The sequence below is a fragment of the Nanorana parkeri genome, unplaced genomic scaffold, assembly GCF_000935625.1.
Source record: "Nanorana parkeri isolate BGI_ZX_2015 unplaced genomic scaffold, ASM93562v1 scaffold106, whole genome shotgun sequence".
NCBI lineage: Eukaryota > Metazoa > Chordata > Amphibia > Anura > Dicroglossidae > Nanorana > Nanorana parkeri.
The window spans coordinates 1,210,727-1,226,457 of NW_017306374.1; the positions used below are offsets into that span (position 1 = coordinate 1,210,727).

The following is a 15,731-nucleotide window of genomic DNA, read 5'->3' on the forward strand; positions in this document are numbered from 1 at the left end:
TATATATATTTATTTATTTATTTATTACATTTGACAAGTTAAATCACCTACCACCTTTTTATGTCTCAAGATCTTTGCACAAATGCTTGGCAGCAGTTTGCAGCAGAAGGAGTAAGGCTCCTCCTGCTGCAGCAACAAAACTGAACCCCACGGCTGGCACAGATGGGATCTCTGGCAGGGAATTTATTGGAGCTCAGAAGCAGTGTGTGATTTCTCCTGCTAGCACACACTCATAACTTAAATATCTGTTTTTGGTGGACTAACCCTTTAAGAAACATCTTGCAGTAAAATATGGCTCTAGACAGGTACACATATTCTCCAGTTGGGTGTAAAATCTAATAGTTGAGGTTTTCCGGAAAAAAAAAAAAATAGCAAGTACAATACAGAAATGAGTATGAAAAGCCGCCAACTAAAACTATTTTTAACACTTTTCTGGACAGATTTACTACCAACTTTTTAACATCTTTTTTTTTACTGCTAAAAGCTTTCATATGAAAAGACTTCTATTAGCAGCGAGGCAATTCGCTTAGTATATAAAGGATGTTGGTGGAAGCTCAATGACTTTGCAAAGTGAATTTTCTAAGGCAACGTTCACATAGCCGAGTGAATGAGGTGAACTTGTGTTGACTTCAATCATCCAATCATGCAAAAATCCTGCTTATTTTCATCTTTATTGCACATGGTTGAATATCCTTTGCAAAGTGAATTTTCACATTGTTTCTCCGCATGCACTAAGAGACTTTGCTAAGTGAGAACTCATTTTAAAAATGAACATGTGTATTCCAGCCTTTCCCAACCATGGTCCGCTGGAATACCAGGGCTCCTCTAGGAGGTTGATAGGAGTTCCTTGAGCAATGAGCAATTTCTGCCTCTCAGATAAGTTCCCACTGACACTAATGATGTTTTTAAATTTCTGTAAGGAGGACTTTGTTTCCACTGACCACCAAAGTAATGAGCGTTCTTCCCACTGACCACCAAAGTAAGGAGTATTCTTTTCACTGACCAACAGATTTAGGATTCACACTGACCACCAAATTATGAAACAGTATTCCAACTGATCACTGTGCCAGTATACTGTGAGTTATAGATATAGTAATCATTCTCAGGGGTTCCTCAATCCCCAAAAGGGTCCCTCCATGTTAAAAAGGATCCCTCTATGTTTAAAAGGTTGACTTAGTGAGTTAAGTTGAGTTGATTTAGTTAGTAGATCAACCCCACCATATCTAGTGCACAGGAACAATTTTTAGACAAATGTTGCACATCTGTGGTTATTTGACATTCAAAAATGTTTATTTTTCTATGTTTAAAAAAGGACTTTTTGCAATCACTTCGCCTTGGCCAATTCTACATCCCATCTATGACTAAAATCTATGTCTAAAATGCGACATGTTAATGGCTAAGATGTAATCATTTTTCTGCATTTTTACGCCAGTAAAAGGACACAGTGCTTTCCCCGGGAGATCACCTTTGCACAAGCAGCATCCATTCAGCGGTCACTCTCAGTTCAGAGACACCATGGGGTGCGCAAATAATGGTCGGAATCCTCTCAGTGCATGGCCTGATAAATAGGATTTGAATCAAAGCTTTCCGTACACCCTGCCCCCCACTGCACTCCACACCGATGGGTTCCTAAAAGTAGGATCATTATCACATGAGCATAGACACTGCTACTCTTCAGTGATAAGGAAGAACTTGTTTAAAAGCCTAGCTAGTCACTTTAAAAATTAATGTAGTGTGGTTCTCAACTATTAAAAATATGTATTACTTGAGTAAACTTAAGGTTAGTGAGTTGGAATGAATGAAATATGCAGTTGGAAATCATGTTTATATATAAATTATATATTTTAAATGTTATATGTTCCAAAAAATATCAGAATTCACAGAGAGCACCTTCTGCACACCAGACGTGGTTCTTGCCACCTATTTCAGCTTCTACGGCTGTTAACGTTTATATATTCATATAATTTATATTTCTCTTTCATGTACAATATTAAACATCCATTCAAAGATCTGTATATTTCTGTGTCATAAAACAAGTTGCAACTGGGTTGACTTATAAAGCAATTTCATGAACAGGTAGCATTAGATGATAATGAAAGGGACAGAGTCTCAGCAGTCAAGTGTCCCTGGATGAGAACATTGGTATAACAATGGCTAAGGGTCATACACATATACAATGCATAGTGATGTTATGTTATAACCCAATTTAATGAATAGGTCACAGATGGACAATGGTCAAAGAAAAGGAGAGATTCAGCAGCAAAGTGTCCCTGCATAAAAAAAAAAGATAACTTTGCAATATATAACAATGGAATCTATATCTATATATAGATATATATAGATATAGATAGATATATAGATATATATATATATACACACAAAATGCATAGCAATGCTATGCTATAATCCAGCTGAAAAGATTGAGGATGAACAACTATGAAAGGGACAGATTTGTCTGCAAACTGTCCCTGGAAAAAGTTAAGAAATTGGTAACTATGTCCTTTAAAGCATCGTCTAAGAAGCACAGACATACAATGCATATCAATCTTAAAGATGCCATTTAAGTTCACAGAGTGGGATAAGGCAGAAAGATGAAGAATCAGGATCTAACTCACCGACTTGGGCAGTCCACATTGACCAGTGTACATGGGCAGCCTCCTGCACTGCATCTCTTGCAGCATCAGGGTGCCCAGTACAAAGCACAGGAGTCCAGTCCTGGTCCACATGGTTCCCCCAGTAAAGTGACAAGCTCAGAGCCCTTCTGTCCACATCTAACAAGTGCAGCCAACTTTTCTCACACAGCCTGCAAGGCTGGCCCCTCTCAGAGGCTGGGGGAGTGTGGCAGCGCAGCGCAGGGCTCCTCCATGCTCCTTGCCATTCACGGACACACAGCTGGATTGGCCAGGCTTGTGGGGTGCTGCTATGTGAGGAGGTGAATGAAGGAGGGTGCAGCTCTGCATGTCAGTATGATCAGACTGGGGAACAGCTGGGAACAGGGAAGTTCACTGACTTTGCGGAGTCCCATCCTGAACTCAGTCCACACCGCCCACTAGAGGGGGCAGAGCACCGGATCCACCCAGACTCAGCGCTCCGGGCTGACTGCTACATGGACGGGAGGGTGCACAGACACCTAATCATTAACCCGAGGAGATGATGGGGACTGGGGATCTGTATCAGCATTCCTCATCAGTCCTTTACATAGGCAGAGTATTCCTCACCAGTCCTTAACATAGGCAGAGCAATCCTCAGCAGTCCTTTACACAGATCATTCCTCACCAGTCCTTTACATAGGCAGAGCATTGCTCACCAGTCCTTTACATAGGCAGAACACTCCTCATCAGTCCTACATAGGCAGAACATTCCTCACCAGTCCTTTACATAGGAAGAGCATTCCTCACCAGTCCATAGAGAGATCATTCCTCACCAGTCCATAGCCAGAGCACTCCTCACCAGTCTATTACATAGGAAGAGCATTCCCCACCAGTCCTTTACATAGTTCATTCGTCACCAGTCCATGGAGAGGTCGTTCCTCATCAGTCCTTTATATAGGAAGAGCACTCCTCACCAGTCCTTTAAAGATCATATGTCAGCAGTCTGTAGCCAGAGCATTCCTCATCAGTCCTTTACATAGGCAGAGCATTGCTCACCAGTCCTTTACACAGATCATTCCTCACCAGTCCATTACATAGGCAGAGCATTCCCCACCAGTCCTTTACATAGTTCATTCGTCACCAGTCCATAGCCGGAGCATTCCTCATCAGTCTTTTACATAGGCAGAGCATTCCTCATCAGTCCTTTACATAGGAAGAGCATTCCTCATCAGTCCTTTACATAGGCAGAGCATTACTTATCAGTCCTTTACATAGGAAGATCATTCCCCAATCAGTCCTTTACATAGGAAGAGCATTCCTCATCAGTCCTTTACATAGGAAGAGCATTCCTCATCAGTCCTTTACATAGGAAGAGCATTCCCCACCAGTCCTTTACATAGTTCATTCGTCACCAGTCCATAGCCGGAGCATTCCTCATCAGTCTTTTACATAGGCAGAGCATTCCTCATCAGTCCTTTACATAGGAAGAGCACTCCCTATCAGTCCCTTACATAGGCAGAGCATTCCTTATCAGTCCTTTACATAGGCAGAGCATTACTTATCAGTCCTTTACATAGGAAGATCATTCCCCAATCAGTCCTTTACATAGGAAGAGCATTCCTCAATCAGTCCTTTACATAGGAAGAGCATTCCTCATCAGTCCTTTACATAGGAAGAGAATTCCTCATCAGACCTTTACATAATAAGAGCATTCCTCATCAGTCCTTTACATAGGAAGAGCATTCCTCATCAGTCCTTTACATAGGAAGATCACTCCTCATCAGTTCTTAACATGGAGAGAGCATTCTTCATCAGTCCTTTACATAGGAAGAGCATTCCTGATCAGTCTGTAGGAAGAACATTCCTCGTTAGTCCCGTACATAAGAGTAGCGTTCCTCATCGGCTCTTTACCTGGGAAGAGCATTCCTCTCCAGTCCATAGGAAGAGCACTCCTCACCAGTCCTTTACATAGGCAGAGCAATCCTCATCAGTCCTTTACATAGGAAGAGCAATCCTCAGCAGTCCTTTACATAGGAAGAGCATTCCTCTCCAGTCCATAGCAAGCACATTCCTCATCAGTCCTTTACATAGGAAGCTCACTCCTCACCGGTTATATAGGAAGAGCATTCCTCACTAATCCGTAACATAGAGCATTCTTTACCAGTCCTTTAAATGGGACAGAACATTTATTTTCAGTTCTTAACATAGGAAGACGAGTCCTCCATTTGACTAGTCTCTCATTTGAAGGGACTGTCCCTCTTTTGGCACCAAATCCCTCTTTCCTCCTCAGTTATTCCCATTTTATTTCCTATTCTGCTGTATATATACTGCTATAAAAATGAACAATTTAACTACCAGGACTGTCACACTGCACTCAGGACACATTCACACCATGTGCGGTGACTGGCATTTTTCTGTGCACACTGCAAGGGCACATAGAAAACAATCGTTGGCAGCTTGTTTCTACAAGGGAAGCCCATTTGACGGGGTGACAACGCTGGAGCACAGATGAGAGAAAAGGACAGAGTGTTGTCACTTGATAACAGAAAGTTCCTGAACAAGGACCATCATGACAGGATCACCAAGTATTATTTAATGGCCCATTCATACTATTTTACATTGATCAAGATCAGGGCACATTGAAAGCCTTTGTGTTTTTTGAAAGGAGGGGTGGGGGTGACAGGGGGTTTGTCTTTTGTCTATATACTTTGTGCTCTCTTATCTCGGAAAGTTGGGAGGTATAGAAAGAGGGACGCCTTATACTGCAAATGATGCTCTTTTGTTGCACTCCTAATCATGCAGATCGTACAGAACTAACAAAGACTTCTTTCCCTACAATTATAAATCAGATATAACTGTCATGTGCATAAAACAGAGCAGCAAACATACTGTACAAATCAATTCACTTCTCATTCCAAACCAAGAAATACAGTCATTGCATTGAAAGTATATTGTAAGCCAAAATCTTTTTTCTTTAGTTTTGGACCGAGTGACGAGGAGTTAGAATGTCTGTCACTTTGTTTTCGCTCTCTCTTTTTGCTCTGGTGTAACAGACAGTGATGGGAAATCAAAAATGTTACAGTTGTCACCAGAACAGGAGGTCAGAAGAAATCATCCAAGGGGGACACCTTTCCAGAAACGACTGGGAGGAGATTACTCTTCACTTTGGAGAGAATTTCTCTCACCTCTGGTTGTGCCTTGGCAGGAAGTGAAGGGAAATCGCCCTAATGGGACAAACTCTATCCCCAATTGAATAGTTGTGGCTTTAGATACACCAGTGGCGTGCGGCCCACACCTGGGTGACACCATTGAAGGGGTGACACCAAAATGACTGACAGTCATTTTGGTGTCACCCCGTTTGAAAAGTCGGGCACTCGGTCGTAGACCGAGAGCCCAACAGATTCATGAGAGAGGAGGGGATCCGGCGGCATACCTTATCCCGTCGTGTGAACGTCCCCTCCTCTCTCTGCTGGCGTCCATCACCAAGATGGCCACCAGCAGGTATCAATAAGGTGACCACTCATGCGCCATGACGTCATTAATATGCTTATGCCATTTTAGAAAGTCATTGTCAATATTTTAAAATCTGCAGCTTTCATTCAAATAATATAAGGTGATGCTACCATGAGGTTCCTTGTCCCTGTTATAGAGTGACAACACTCTTTTCCCGTCTCTCAGTTGTGCTCCTGAGGTGTCACCCAGTCACAGATTCTTCACTTGTAAAAACAAGCGGCCATTTCTACACAGATTATGCAGGCATGTTCCACTGTTGTCCCCATTAGCAAAGACCCTGAGACATACCATGCCATCATGCTGGAGAATACATGCACGGCATCAAGGTCACTAGATGGAGCCGAGGATCATTGTAAATAAATACATTTTAGCAACAAGATACAGTGTTACAATTCTAGAGACTCTGGAGGGAATAAGCATATTTTAGATTGCAAGTTCTCATGGGCAAGGCCCTTCTTACCATCTCGTCTTGATTTTTAGTGTTACAGTAATGTCTTTCTTATATTGTAAAGCGCTGCGCAAACTGTTGGCGCTATATAAATCCTGTACAATAATAATAATAATATAAATGTAACTGCTGATACTACAAACATAGCAATGGTTACATGTATTTATTTATTTACAATAGCCTGTACAGCAGCCGAAGGCAGCCGAGAGCTCAGCCGAGCCGAACGCCTATGATTCACTCGGCTAAGCCAAACACACAGCCGAATCGGGAAGGACGGTCTGCCGAAGCAGACCATTCTCCCTGTAAAATATAAACAAAAAAAACACAGCGTGGGCTCCCCTCAAAAAGCCAGCGGACCTGACCCAAACTCCTGCACCTGTCAAAATGACAAATTTGACAGGTGCCGACCGAATGTCAACAGATAGGTAGGGCTGCCGCTGACATATCCGCTAGCTTCGCCTCTCTGTTGTCATTTAGGCGGGACCTGTCAAATTGCTATGGAAAGGTCCCGGCTGAATGACAACAAATGGGCGAAGCTAGCGGTGACATCAGGGGCGTACAGCTGTGGATGAACTGCCGGACGCTCGCCTCAGCCAATCCAGATGTTGTATCAGCTGAGGCAAGCGTGTTCTTCACTTCGGTTCAGCCAAACTGTTTGGCTGAACCGAAGTAAAGTGAAGGGAGCCGAAGGCAGCCGTCGTACGGCTATTTTCGGCCATACAGGGCTGAAGTGAATAACCAAAACAGAGTTCGTCTCCCTTCACTTCGTGTTGGTTATTCACTCGGTTGCCTTCGGCAGGTGACTGAATAGCCCCCTGTATCTCTTTACTAACTTGTATTTCTTTCCTATGCTCCTCAGCACCATCTATTGACCATAATGTGGTATTTTCACCATTCACTCTGTACTTTACAAATTACCCTATTGAAGAACATTCGACCAGAAGAAAAAATACACTAGGAACATTCCATTTTACCCCATTCTTATAACTGCTGATTAACGCGAACAAAACAAATGTACGTACGGCTATTTTCGGCCATACAGGGCTGAAGTGAATAACCAAAACAGAGTTCGTCTCCCTTCACTTCGTGTTGGTTATTCACTCGGTTGCCTTCGGCAGGTGACTGAATAGCCCCCTGTATCTCTTTACTAACTTGTATTTCTTTCCCATGCTCCTCAGCACCATCTAGTGGCCATAATGTGGTATTTTCACCATTCACTCTGTTCTTTACGAATTACCCTGTTGAAGAACATTCGACCAGAAGAGAAAATACACTAGGAGCATTCCATTTTACCCCATTCTTATGAATGCTGATTAACTCGAACAGAACGAATGTACATGCAGTTTTACTGGACAAATACGTTATGCAAATATTATTATAAAATGAACCTTTAAACATTCATTAGGCAAAATAGAATAAACTAGGCAGTCAATATGGGAAAGTGATCATTTCCGTGGTTGCTATAGAAAACGCAGACGGTATTTATACATGAGAGATGTCTTTGGAGATATTTGTGTGAACATGGACAGACATTTATAAATACAAAGACAGGAATAGATACAGATAAATATAGTTGGACCGTGAGAGGTGTACAGATTTACTAGCTAACGTTATAAACATACTGACATTTCACTTGGGTCTCATTTGGTCATGGATTTCTGCATCCAAAGCCAGTCTTAGACAAGACAAAATAAGGCAGACTGTCGTGGGCTGACGGCTTGTTCACACCATCTCCAGACCAGATCTGGATGCGTTTTTACAAATTTGTGATGCTTTCTGGGGTATTTTTTATTGGTCTCAATTGGTTTTGCTTGGGGTTTAGGTGCGTCCCAGTCCATTCTGGTGCAGTGTTCTTGGGTGTCAAGTCCTGGGCTCCATGCTTGGTTCTCCATCATTCTAAGTGTTCATTTGTTTTATTTATTGTGGTATAAGCTGTTTTATAATGACTGCTTAGTATTACTCTTCTAGGGGTGCATGAGCAGTGACCCCCCCCTATTTAAAAAAAAACTTTAACCCAAGGGAATAAAAGTGACCACTGAATACATTCCTGACCTGTACCATAATATACTAAATACTATCATTATAAATTATAACAAAATTAATTTAGTCAAAATACAATATTCAGGCAATAGTGGTACTTTAAATGTCTTTTTATATTGCCCTGAGCGGCTTAATCCATAGCAAACAGCACACAATGCACTGAAGAAAACCAAGGCAAGCCACTGAGGGGTAATACGCTTAAAGCTAAACTCCGGGCACAAAAACCTTCATTTAAATATATTGCTTAATAGTCACAGAAGATAGAAATTGACCTTGTTTGCTGCTAATGCATGGGCAAGTTTACATTGCCTTGTAAAAGGATTAGTGGCATCATCACTGGACTGTACATAGCCTTTGCAGAGAGCAGAGCTTCAGGAGGGACCCAGCAAGCTCCGCCCAGGAGGGGGCAGATACAAGACCAGTCACCCTGCACATAGAGAGGCAGCAGCAATTGCCGGTCTTTATTACAGGAAGCTGCTGCACAGAGGCAAAGGTTCACATTGGATTACTACACAGATCTGGAAGAGATACACAAAGCTCACCAAGATTCAAGTAAAAATATTTGTGCTTCTTCTATTTTGACAATATTTTCTTATCCCAGAGATCCGCTTGAGGCCCCATTCGCGCCAGGGCGGAAGCGTTATCCATGCTTTTTTTAAAAGGGCGTTTTTGGGCATTTTTAATTGCGTTTCAGCGCTGATTAGTGCGTTTCTATTGAAATCTATACGGAAAACGCACTGATCAGCGTAAATAAAGTAGCTCAGGGTGCATTTTGGGCGGCCGTTCTGTCGCATAAACGGTCACTATAGTAATGTATGGGATTGTGCGTGTCATCGGTTCAGTGCGCACAAATCCGAACTGCCCTGGTGTGATGGGGGTCTTCATCTGTATGTAAACCTAACAATAAATATCTCTGATTTGCTCCCTATTTGATATGTGAAATATACCAGTGAGTCTGTAACTTCCTGTAGTGTGCTGACAACACAGTGCCTCTGCTGCACCGATATCCCAAGGAGCCATTTTAGCCCTGCCCAAGTTACCTATGTGGACCACATAACACCTGCTCATATGTTATAAAAGGGGAGGGTGTTCTGTAGTCTTAACACACTTCCTGTCCTAGGGTGACAACACTGATCCTCCATAGATATAGTGCTGTGAGTAAATGTTGTCACCCTAGCCCAGGAAGTGTGTTACTAGCAGGATCACCAAGCAAAAAAAAAGAAAAAACACTAGAAAAAGAAAATGCAATATATTCATATATTACATTTTAAATACACTTTGAAGCCTCCAGTCTGCAGGTCCAGCCAAAGTTTGATTCAAAGATTGCAGAAGACGTTCCTGCTTCTTTTCCCCTCGTAGGAAAAATCTGGGCATGACGTACCATGTCGTGAAATCCATAGATGTGTTCCTTCAAGTAAACTGCTTTCCATCACCTTTCAGGCAATGAATACAATATTCAACCAGCATTGAACAACACAACAACTGTATCACGTCTTCCTGGTGCTAAACATGAAAACAGCTTGTGAAATGGGGGCAGAAAGAATCATTGTGCCTCTAATTGGTTTGGATGTTTGGAGTCTGGTGGCCAGCTCTTGGGATACATTCAGAAAGTAGTTCAGCAGTGTGAGGCTTATCAATGGGCCTGTGTTAGGTGGGGACCCACCTCTATCTCCTGACTTTCTTCAGATAGCGAGGTCTGCACTAGATGCTCTTATCAGCACTCCATACATGAGTAAAAGTTTTACCATTCTTTAATGCTGACCTGCTTCCGTTCTGTAGAATTTGAGATAGGCAATACTGTTGCACTTGCTGTAATGTAAAGTGGGTAGGTCTGTTTTTACTACAATCAAAAGATCAGTTGTAGGCTTCATGCACACGGGCACATGAGGCCATATAACTAGGATTGCCACCTGTCCAGGATTCACCCGGACAGTCTGATGTTTGAGTCTTGTGTCCGGGCTTCAGGCCACCTGACACCCGGACACAAAAAAAACCCCTCCTCCCCACAAACCCCCCAATCCACACCATAGCATTGCTGTATAAAGTACTGCTGATATTTGTAGTCCTCTATTGAAGGTCCCATCCTGCATTGCTGCAATGCAGAATGGCACCTGCTATGGAGCACTACAAATACCAGCAGTACTTTATACAACTTCAGTTAGGCTACAAATAATAATCATTTTAATGAATTATTTACCTTCATCTATTCTGGCTGGTCTTCGACTGTTTCCTGGTGGGGAGAGGCTGCAGAAAAACACTCCAGTGTCTGTGGGAAACAGCGCTCCTGTCTGCTCAGGCGACTGCTTGCTCGGTCCTCACGGCCGAGGCCCCATCGCCACCCCATGATGTGCCTGAAGGCTTCTTCGTTCCCAGGCTCCCTCCTCAGTTTCAAGCGGCCGGTGAGCCCTATCATCTCTGCGCTGCGAGTGTCGGGATCGGTATCCGGCGGGCCCCCCATCTCTGTGCCGGGAGTGTCGGATGATCAGATCGGTATCCGGCAATGACTGTTTTTGGTGTCAACCCCTCTGAAAAGTCAGGCCCTCTGTCTGTCTGAGAGCCCGACAGCTGCACGAGAGAGGAGGGGACCCGGCGGCATACCTTATCCCTCCTTCTTCTGCTGGTGTCCATTACCGAGATGGCCGCCAGCAGTTAAGTGTGCATGATGTCATGACGCGCATGTGTCATGATGTCATGCACGTGCATGATGACACCACGCCATACGTAATGACGTTTCAGCGGGTGACACCCAGTCTGCGGACGCCTCTGCGCTAAGGACCTCTTCTTCAGTCTCACTGCTGCCGGAGAAAGAGGTCCTTACTAGCCTTGAAATGTATAAATGAAGTATCCTGTCTTTTCATCTGAACATGGTGTGCTGGTGATATCTTCGCTTCAGACTTTATGCTACAGCAGCTCCATCCGCCATTTTACCATAGTACCCTTTGATGATTGGGTCTGAATGCTACATGGAGTGCACTGGACTTCCAGGATTTATCAATGTTCAGTACCCATCTCCCAATTGTAATCTTGCATTGCCATCATATTAAATGCTCTCCCTGTGGAGATAACAAGCTGCGGTGCAGACACATATTGCACAGATATGGTCCACTATTGCCATCATTAGGAAGCCCGCCTTGAGAAAGCCAATGCATTCATGTAGATGGAAAGTAGCTGTAAAGAGGCTACAGTGGGTCCATAGTCCTTATTTACAAAAGAGGATATAAAAGTAGGTTATATGTAAATAAAGTAACTTTGTTTCTATTTATACTGTTGTAAAGTGATATTTTTTGACTATAGCACGCTTACAAGGTCTTTGCTGATTTTATATCCAGTGCTTTGGCAACCTAACTGTTATTTAGTTAGGGTTTAGGTGGATCAGAAATGATTCTTTATTTGACACGTCTGAGGTTTTTTTCATCTCTGCAGTCAATGAAGGCGCTCTGATCCTTTGATTAATAGGTCTCATTATTTCTGTACATAAGGGAAATCTCAGATCAAAAATGTACAGCAAGGATTCAGGGAAAAGGAAAAGAAAAGGGACTTTAACAACATAATCATCCATTTTGATCTTGTATTTAGAATACTGCCTGGAGGGTTTTGATTTTGGCAGTGACAAATTAGATCAGTCTCTGCCAGGGTGAATACAAAAAATTGTCAGGTCTGTCTTCATTCCTGCGGTTATTGCAACTCGAAAGTGAACGCCGAAGATCCCTCAGAAAAATAAAGGGATTATTTCGCTTTAGCGTCTGCGTGTTAAACAAACAATTTTCTGAGCAGCGAAAATATATTAGTGATGAAATAGGGGTCAGCTCTTGAAATTTACAGTCTCTGGAATAAGGCAGCTAGAGCTGAGTATATCGACCAGCATGCACAGACTTTCAGGTGAATAAAACAGCTGAGATTATCTAAGATATACAAATGTCGCCAGATTTCCATTTTCATGATTCCATTTGTTTATATTCATTGTTTTTGCAATGGGAAAACATTTAAAGGGGACCGGTCATGACAGAGTTAGGCCATGACAGAGTCACCCCCAAAGACAACCTAACCCACCAAGCTGCTATTAAAAACATGCAATTATCCTATCATATGTTCCCTTAACATTAAATGAGTGTGGGCCAACTTATCTCTCCAGCCAGACTTTATGAAATGCCCCATGACAGCAAAGTGTCTACCCCTATAGCTTTACCTCTATTCATCTGACCATTGATCGGCAATCAGGTAAGACATCACATTCCAACAAAACCACCTTACATATTAACCCTTTCCTTGCCCATTCCTTCCTCTTGTCATTTACTCTTCCATCTACTTTAGATTGGTGGATTGCATACTTTTTTTCTGCTTCAAGCACTCACTGCTGAGATACCTTATGAATGGTGTGCAGTCAGGACTCTTTACTGGCATCGGTCACCAGTAGATACCACTGGCCAAGACTTATAGAGGAGAGAAGCAGTTGAACAGGTCAGAACGTACATGCATGCCTGGCCACCTAAAATCTATGGTGGTGTTTAGTTCAATTGGTAAAGTGTGTCTAAGAACAAAAATGTAACATATTGCTGCTTACAAATCTATAGATGTGGTGGGTATATTACTTTCTTTTTTTCAGTCTTTGTTTGCTTTATTTGGTGAGCCTTCCAGGACACACTTCCTGTCCCAGCATGACAACGCACACTTGCCATACTGTATCTATAGAGAAGCAGTGCTGTCATCCTAGGACAAGACTACAAAACACCACCTCCTGTCCTCTTCTCCAGAGCATAGAAGAGAGGGATTCTGTACTCAGAGATGGCTGGGAACAAAGTTAAGCCAACAAGATTTCCTGCAGGAATTTTGTGCACTCATTGCACAGATAGAACAGAGCACTTTCAATTATACATTCAACAGTCCAAAAGGGACCAAATAAAGGAAGTTCTTTGTTAGGGTTTACATACCCTTCTATCTGACCCTACATCACCCATCAATGTCTATGCTGTAGGGACAAAAGCTTTTTCTCTCATCCTGTGCACAGATTAAAACCATACAAGGAGTGTCTGTAAGCCTTAATACAATGGAAAATTACATCGATCTTAGATAAATCAAAATGACCAAGATCACACAGAAAGCTGCCTGGACAGCTTCAGAATTACATTCTCAACAACATATTTACAAATCCGACACTTTAACCACCACACCACATCCGCATGTACAAAGACATTTGCAAATATGCGCCCTGACCTAATTAGCATCGCTTTGCCCACTTGCAAAACCATTCCAAATTGTCTAATTTCCTTTGTTTTTGTTTCAAATGTCTGATGTTTAGTGTTCCTATGATTCCAAGTGTTGTTTTTCCTTTGTTGTCAACATTTCATCCCATATTTCAGTATGGATTAGATTAAATTCAGATTTTTTGTGGCAATTAGATTCCTTTTGTCTGCACAGTGTTAAGACCATCTTTCCTGAAAACCATGAGTTGAAAAGCCACATTAAAACCTGGTGATGATGTGCAACCTTTTGCCTCTAGTCCTGGGAGGGAAGTAGTGTAAAGGGGCTGTAACACTATAGCTTCTTGTGTTCTTTTTTCAGATGTCGGAGGCAGATACAATGACTAGAGTATAACCGAGTTCTTGATGTAGGATACCTTCTTGTCTGCTATTATCATCATCAGTTTAAAAGTGTACAGTATTTCCAGTAGATGTCACAGCGCTGTAAGCTGTGCAAGCTATCTGTCAAGATGGTGTATCAATTGGACCATCTGTGCATGTGTTGGCACGTGGCCTGGCATATAGGACTTCCACTAGTCACACAGTTACACACATGGGTGTGCACACTCATGGTTTCCCTTTGAGGCATGTGTACATGCCTGGTGTCAGAGTCAAAAGGGCTATTTAAGATTCAGCATTGCCCCAGTGCTAATAGGTCTCCAGGAGTGACCTGTAACCTGCGTCCTGCCTCTCCTTTACTGAACTAGCTGCCTTTGACTCACATCAGCCCTCGGCCATTGCTAACTTTGCCTAAGCAACTGGCCACCTAATACCAACCTAGCCCTGTCATCTTACATTCGCCGACTCAGTTCCACCCCACCTGCTTTTTGCTGACTCTGATTTGTTATTGTAACCTTACATTTGTCTTCTAGCTTGGTACCACACCACCTGTTGCTGACTCTGGTCTGCTCCTGTGTTTACGTTATAGAAGTACAATAGTGAATTGTTGCCTCAGTGGTCTCCGGGTGCAAGCTCTCCCCCTTTAGGTTATACCATTTGCAACAACATATAGAAAAAATTGGGTTTTTGTTGAGAGGTATAACACCAACACTTGATTCAATTGATATAAAAAATATTTATTTTACACATATACAGCATAAAACCATGTATACATTACATTGAATACAGCCTAAATCGATTAACATTTTAGGCAGAAATTAAAAACAAACAAATTGCATCCTAGCTCCAATTCATCTTGTTAAGCATTTTATTCAGTAGGGAATTCCATGTATCCAGTCACTACGCGTTTCGCATATTGCTTCCTCAGGGGAACATGGATCTATCTAATAAGAAATGTATATGTATTTAATCTTAAATTAATTCAATTTGGGGGCCCTGGGGCAGCAAGAGGGGGCGCTTCAGGAATGAACAGTTTGTGGAGGGTTGCATGTGCTGAAGAATTAGTTACGCTGTTAGGTTTGTATGTGTGAGATCATATATCCTACCGTGCATATTCATATCCATATATGTGTATGTGGACATGTATGTGTATGCACGGTAGGATATATGATCTCACACATACAAACCTAACAGCGTAACTAATTCTTCAGCACATGCAACCCTCCACAAACTGTTCATTCCTGAAGCGCCCCCTCTTGCTGCCCCAGGGCCCCCAAATTGACCCCCCGGACGAAGTGGTTACGTTGGGATTTCGATCCCTATCAACACTCGATCTGGGGAATCCTGTTTGCATCCGGGAATCCCATTGGGTGGTAAGTGAGAGGTGTTTGGGATGTGGGGGTGACGATGGTGATGGGTGCCCCTCTGTCCGGCGGAGCCGCCAAGAGCACAGTTCTTTCTGGTGTGTAGACTTCAAAATGGATTTTTGTACTATATGACTTGGATGAATTAATTTAAGACTAAATACATATACATTTTTTATTAGATAGATCCATGTTCCCC

The 15,731-nt window shown here is 42.5% G+C and overlaps 1 protein-coding gene across 4 annotated transcripts in view; it reads right to left on the minus strand.

The window, feature by feature from the left end:
• The window catches only part of TRABD2B (TraB domain containing 2B), a 231,039-nt gene extending 228,286 nt beyond the window's left edge, over window positions 1–2,753 (minus strand). For all 4 annotated transcript variants that reach the window (XM_018553025.1, XM_018553026.1, XM_018553023.1 and 1 more), the window contains exon 1: window positions 2,616–2,753. In XM_018553025.1, coding sequence (XP_018408527.1) covers window positions 2,616–2,726 — 111 coding nt within the window. In that variant the 5' untranslated portion in view covers window positions 2,727–2,753. The remainder of the gene's footprint in view (window positions 1–2,615) is intronic.
• Window positions 2,754–15,731: the final 12,978 nt, after the last annotated feature.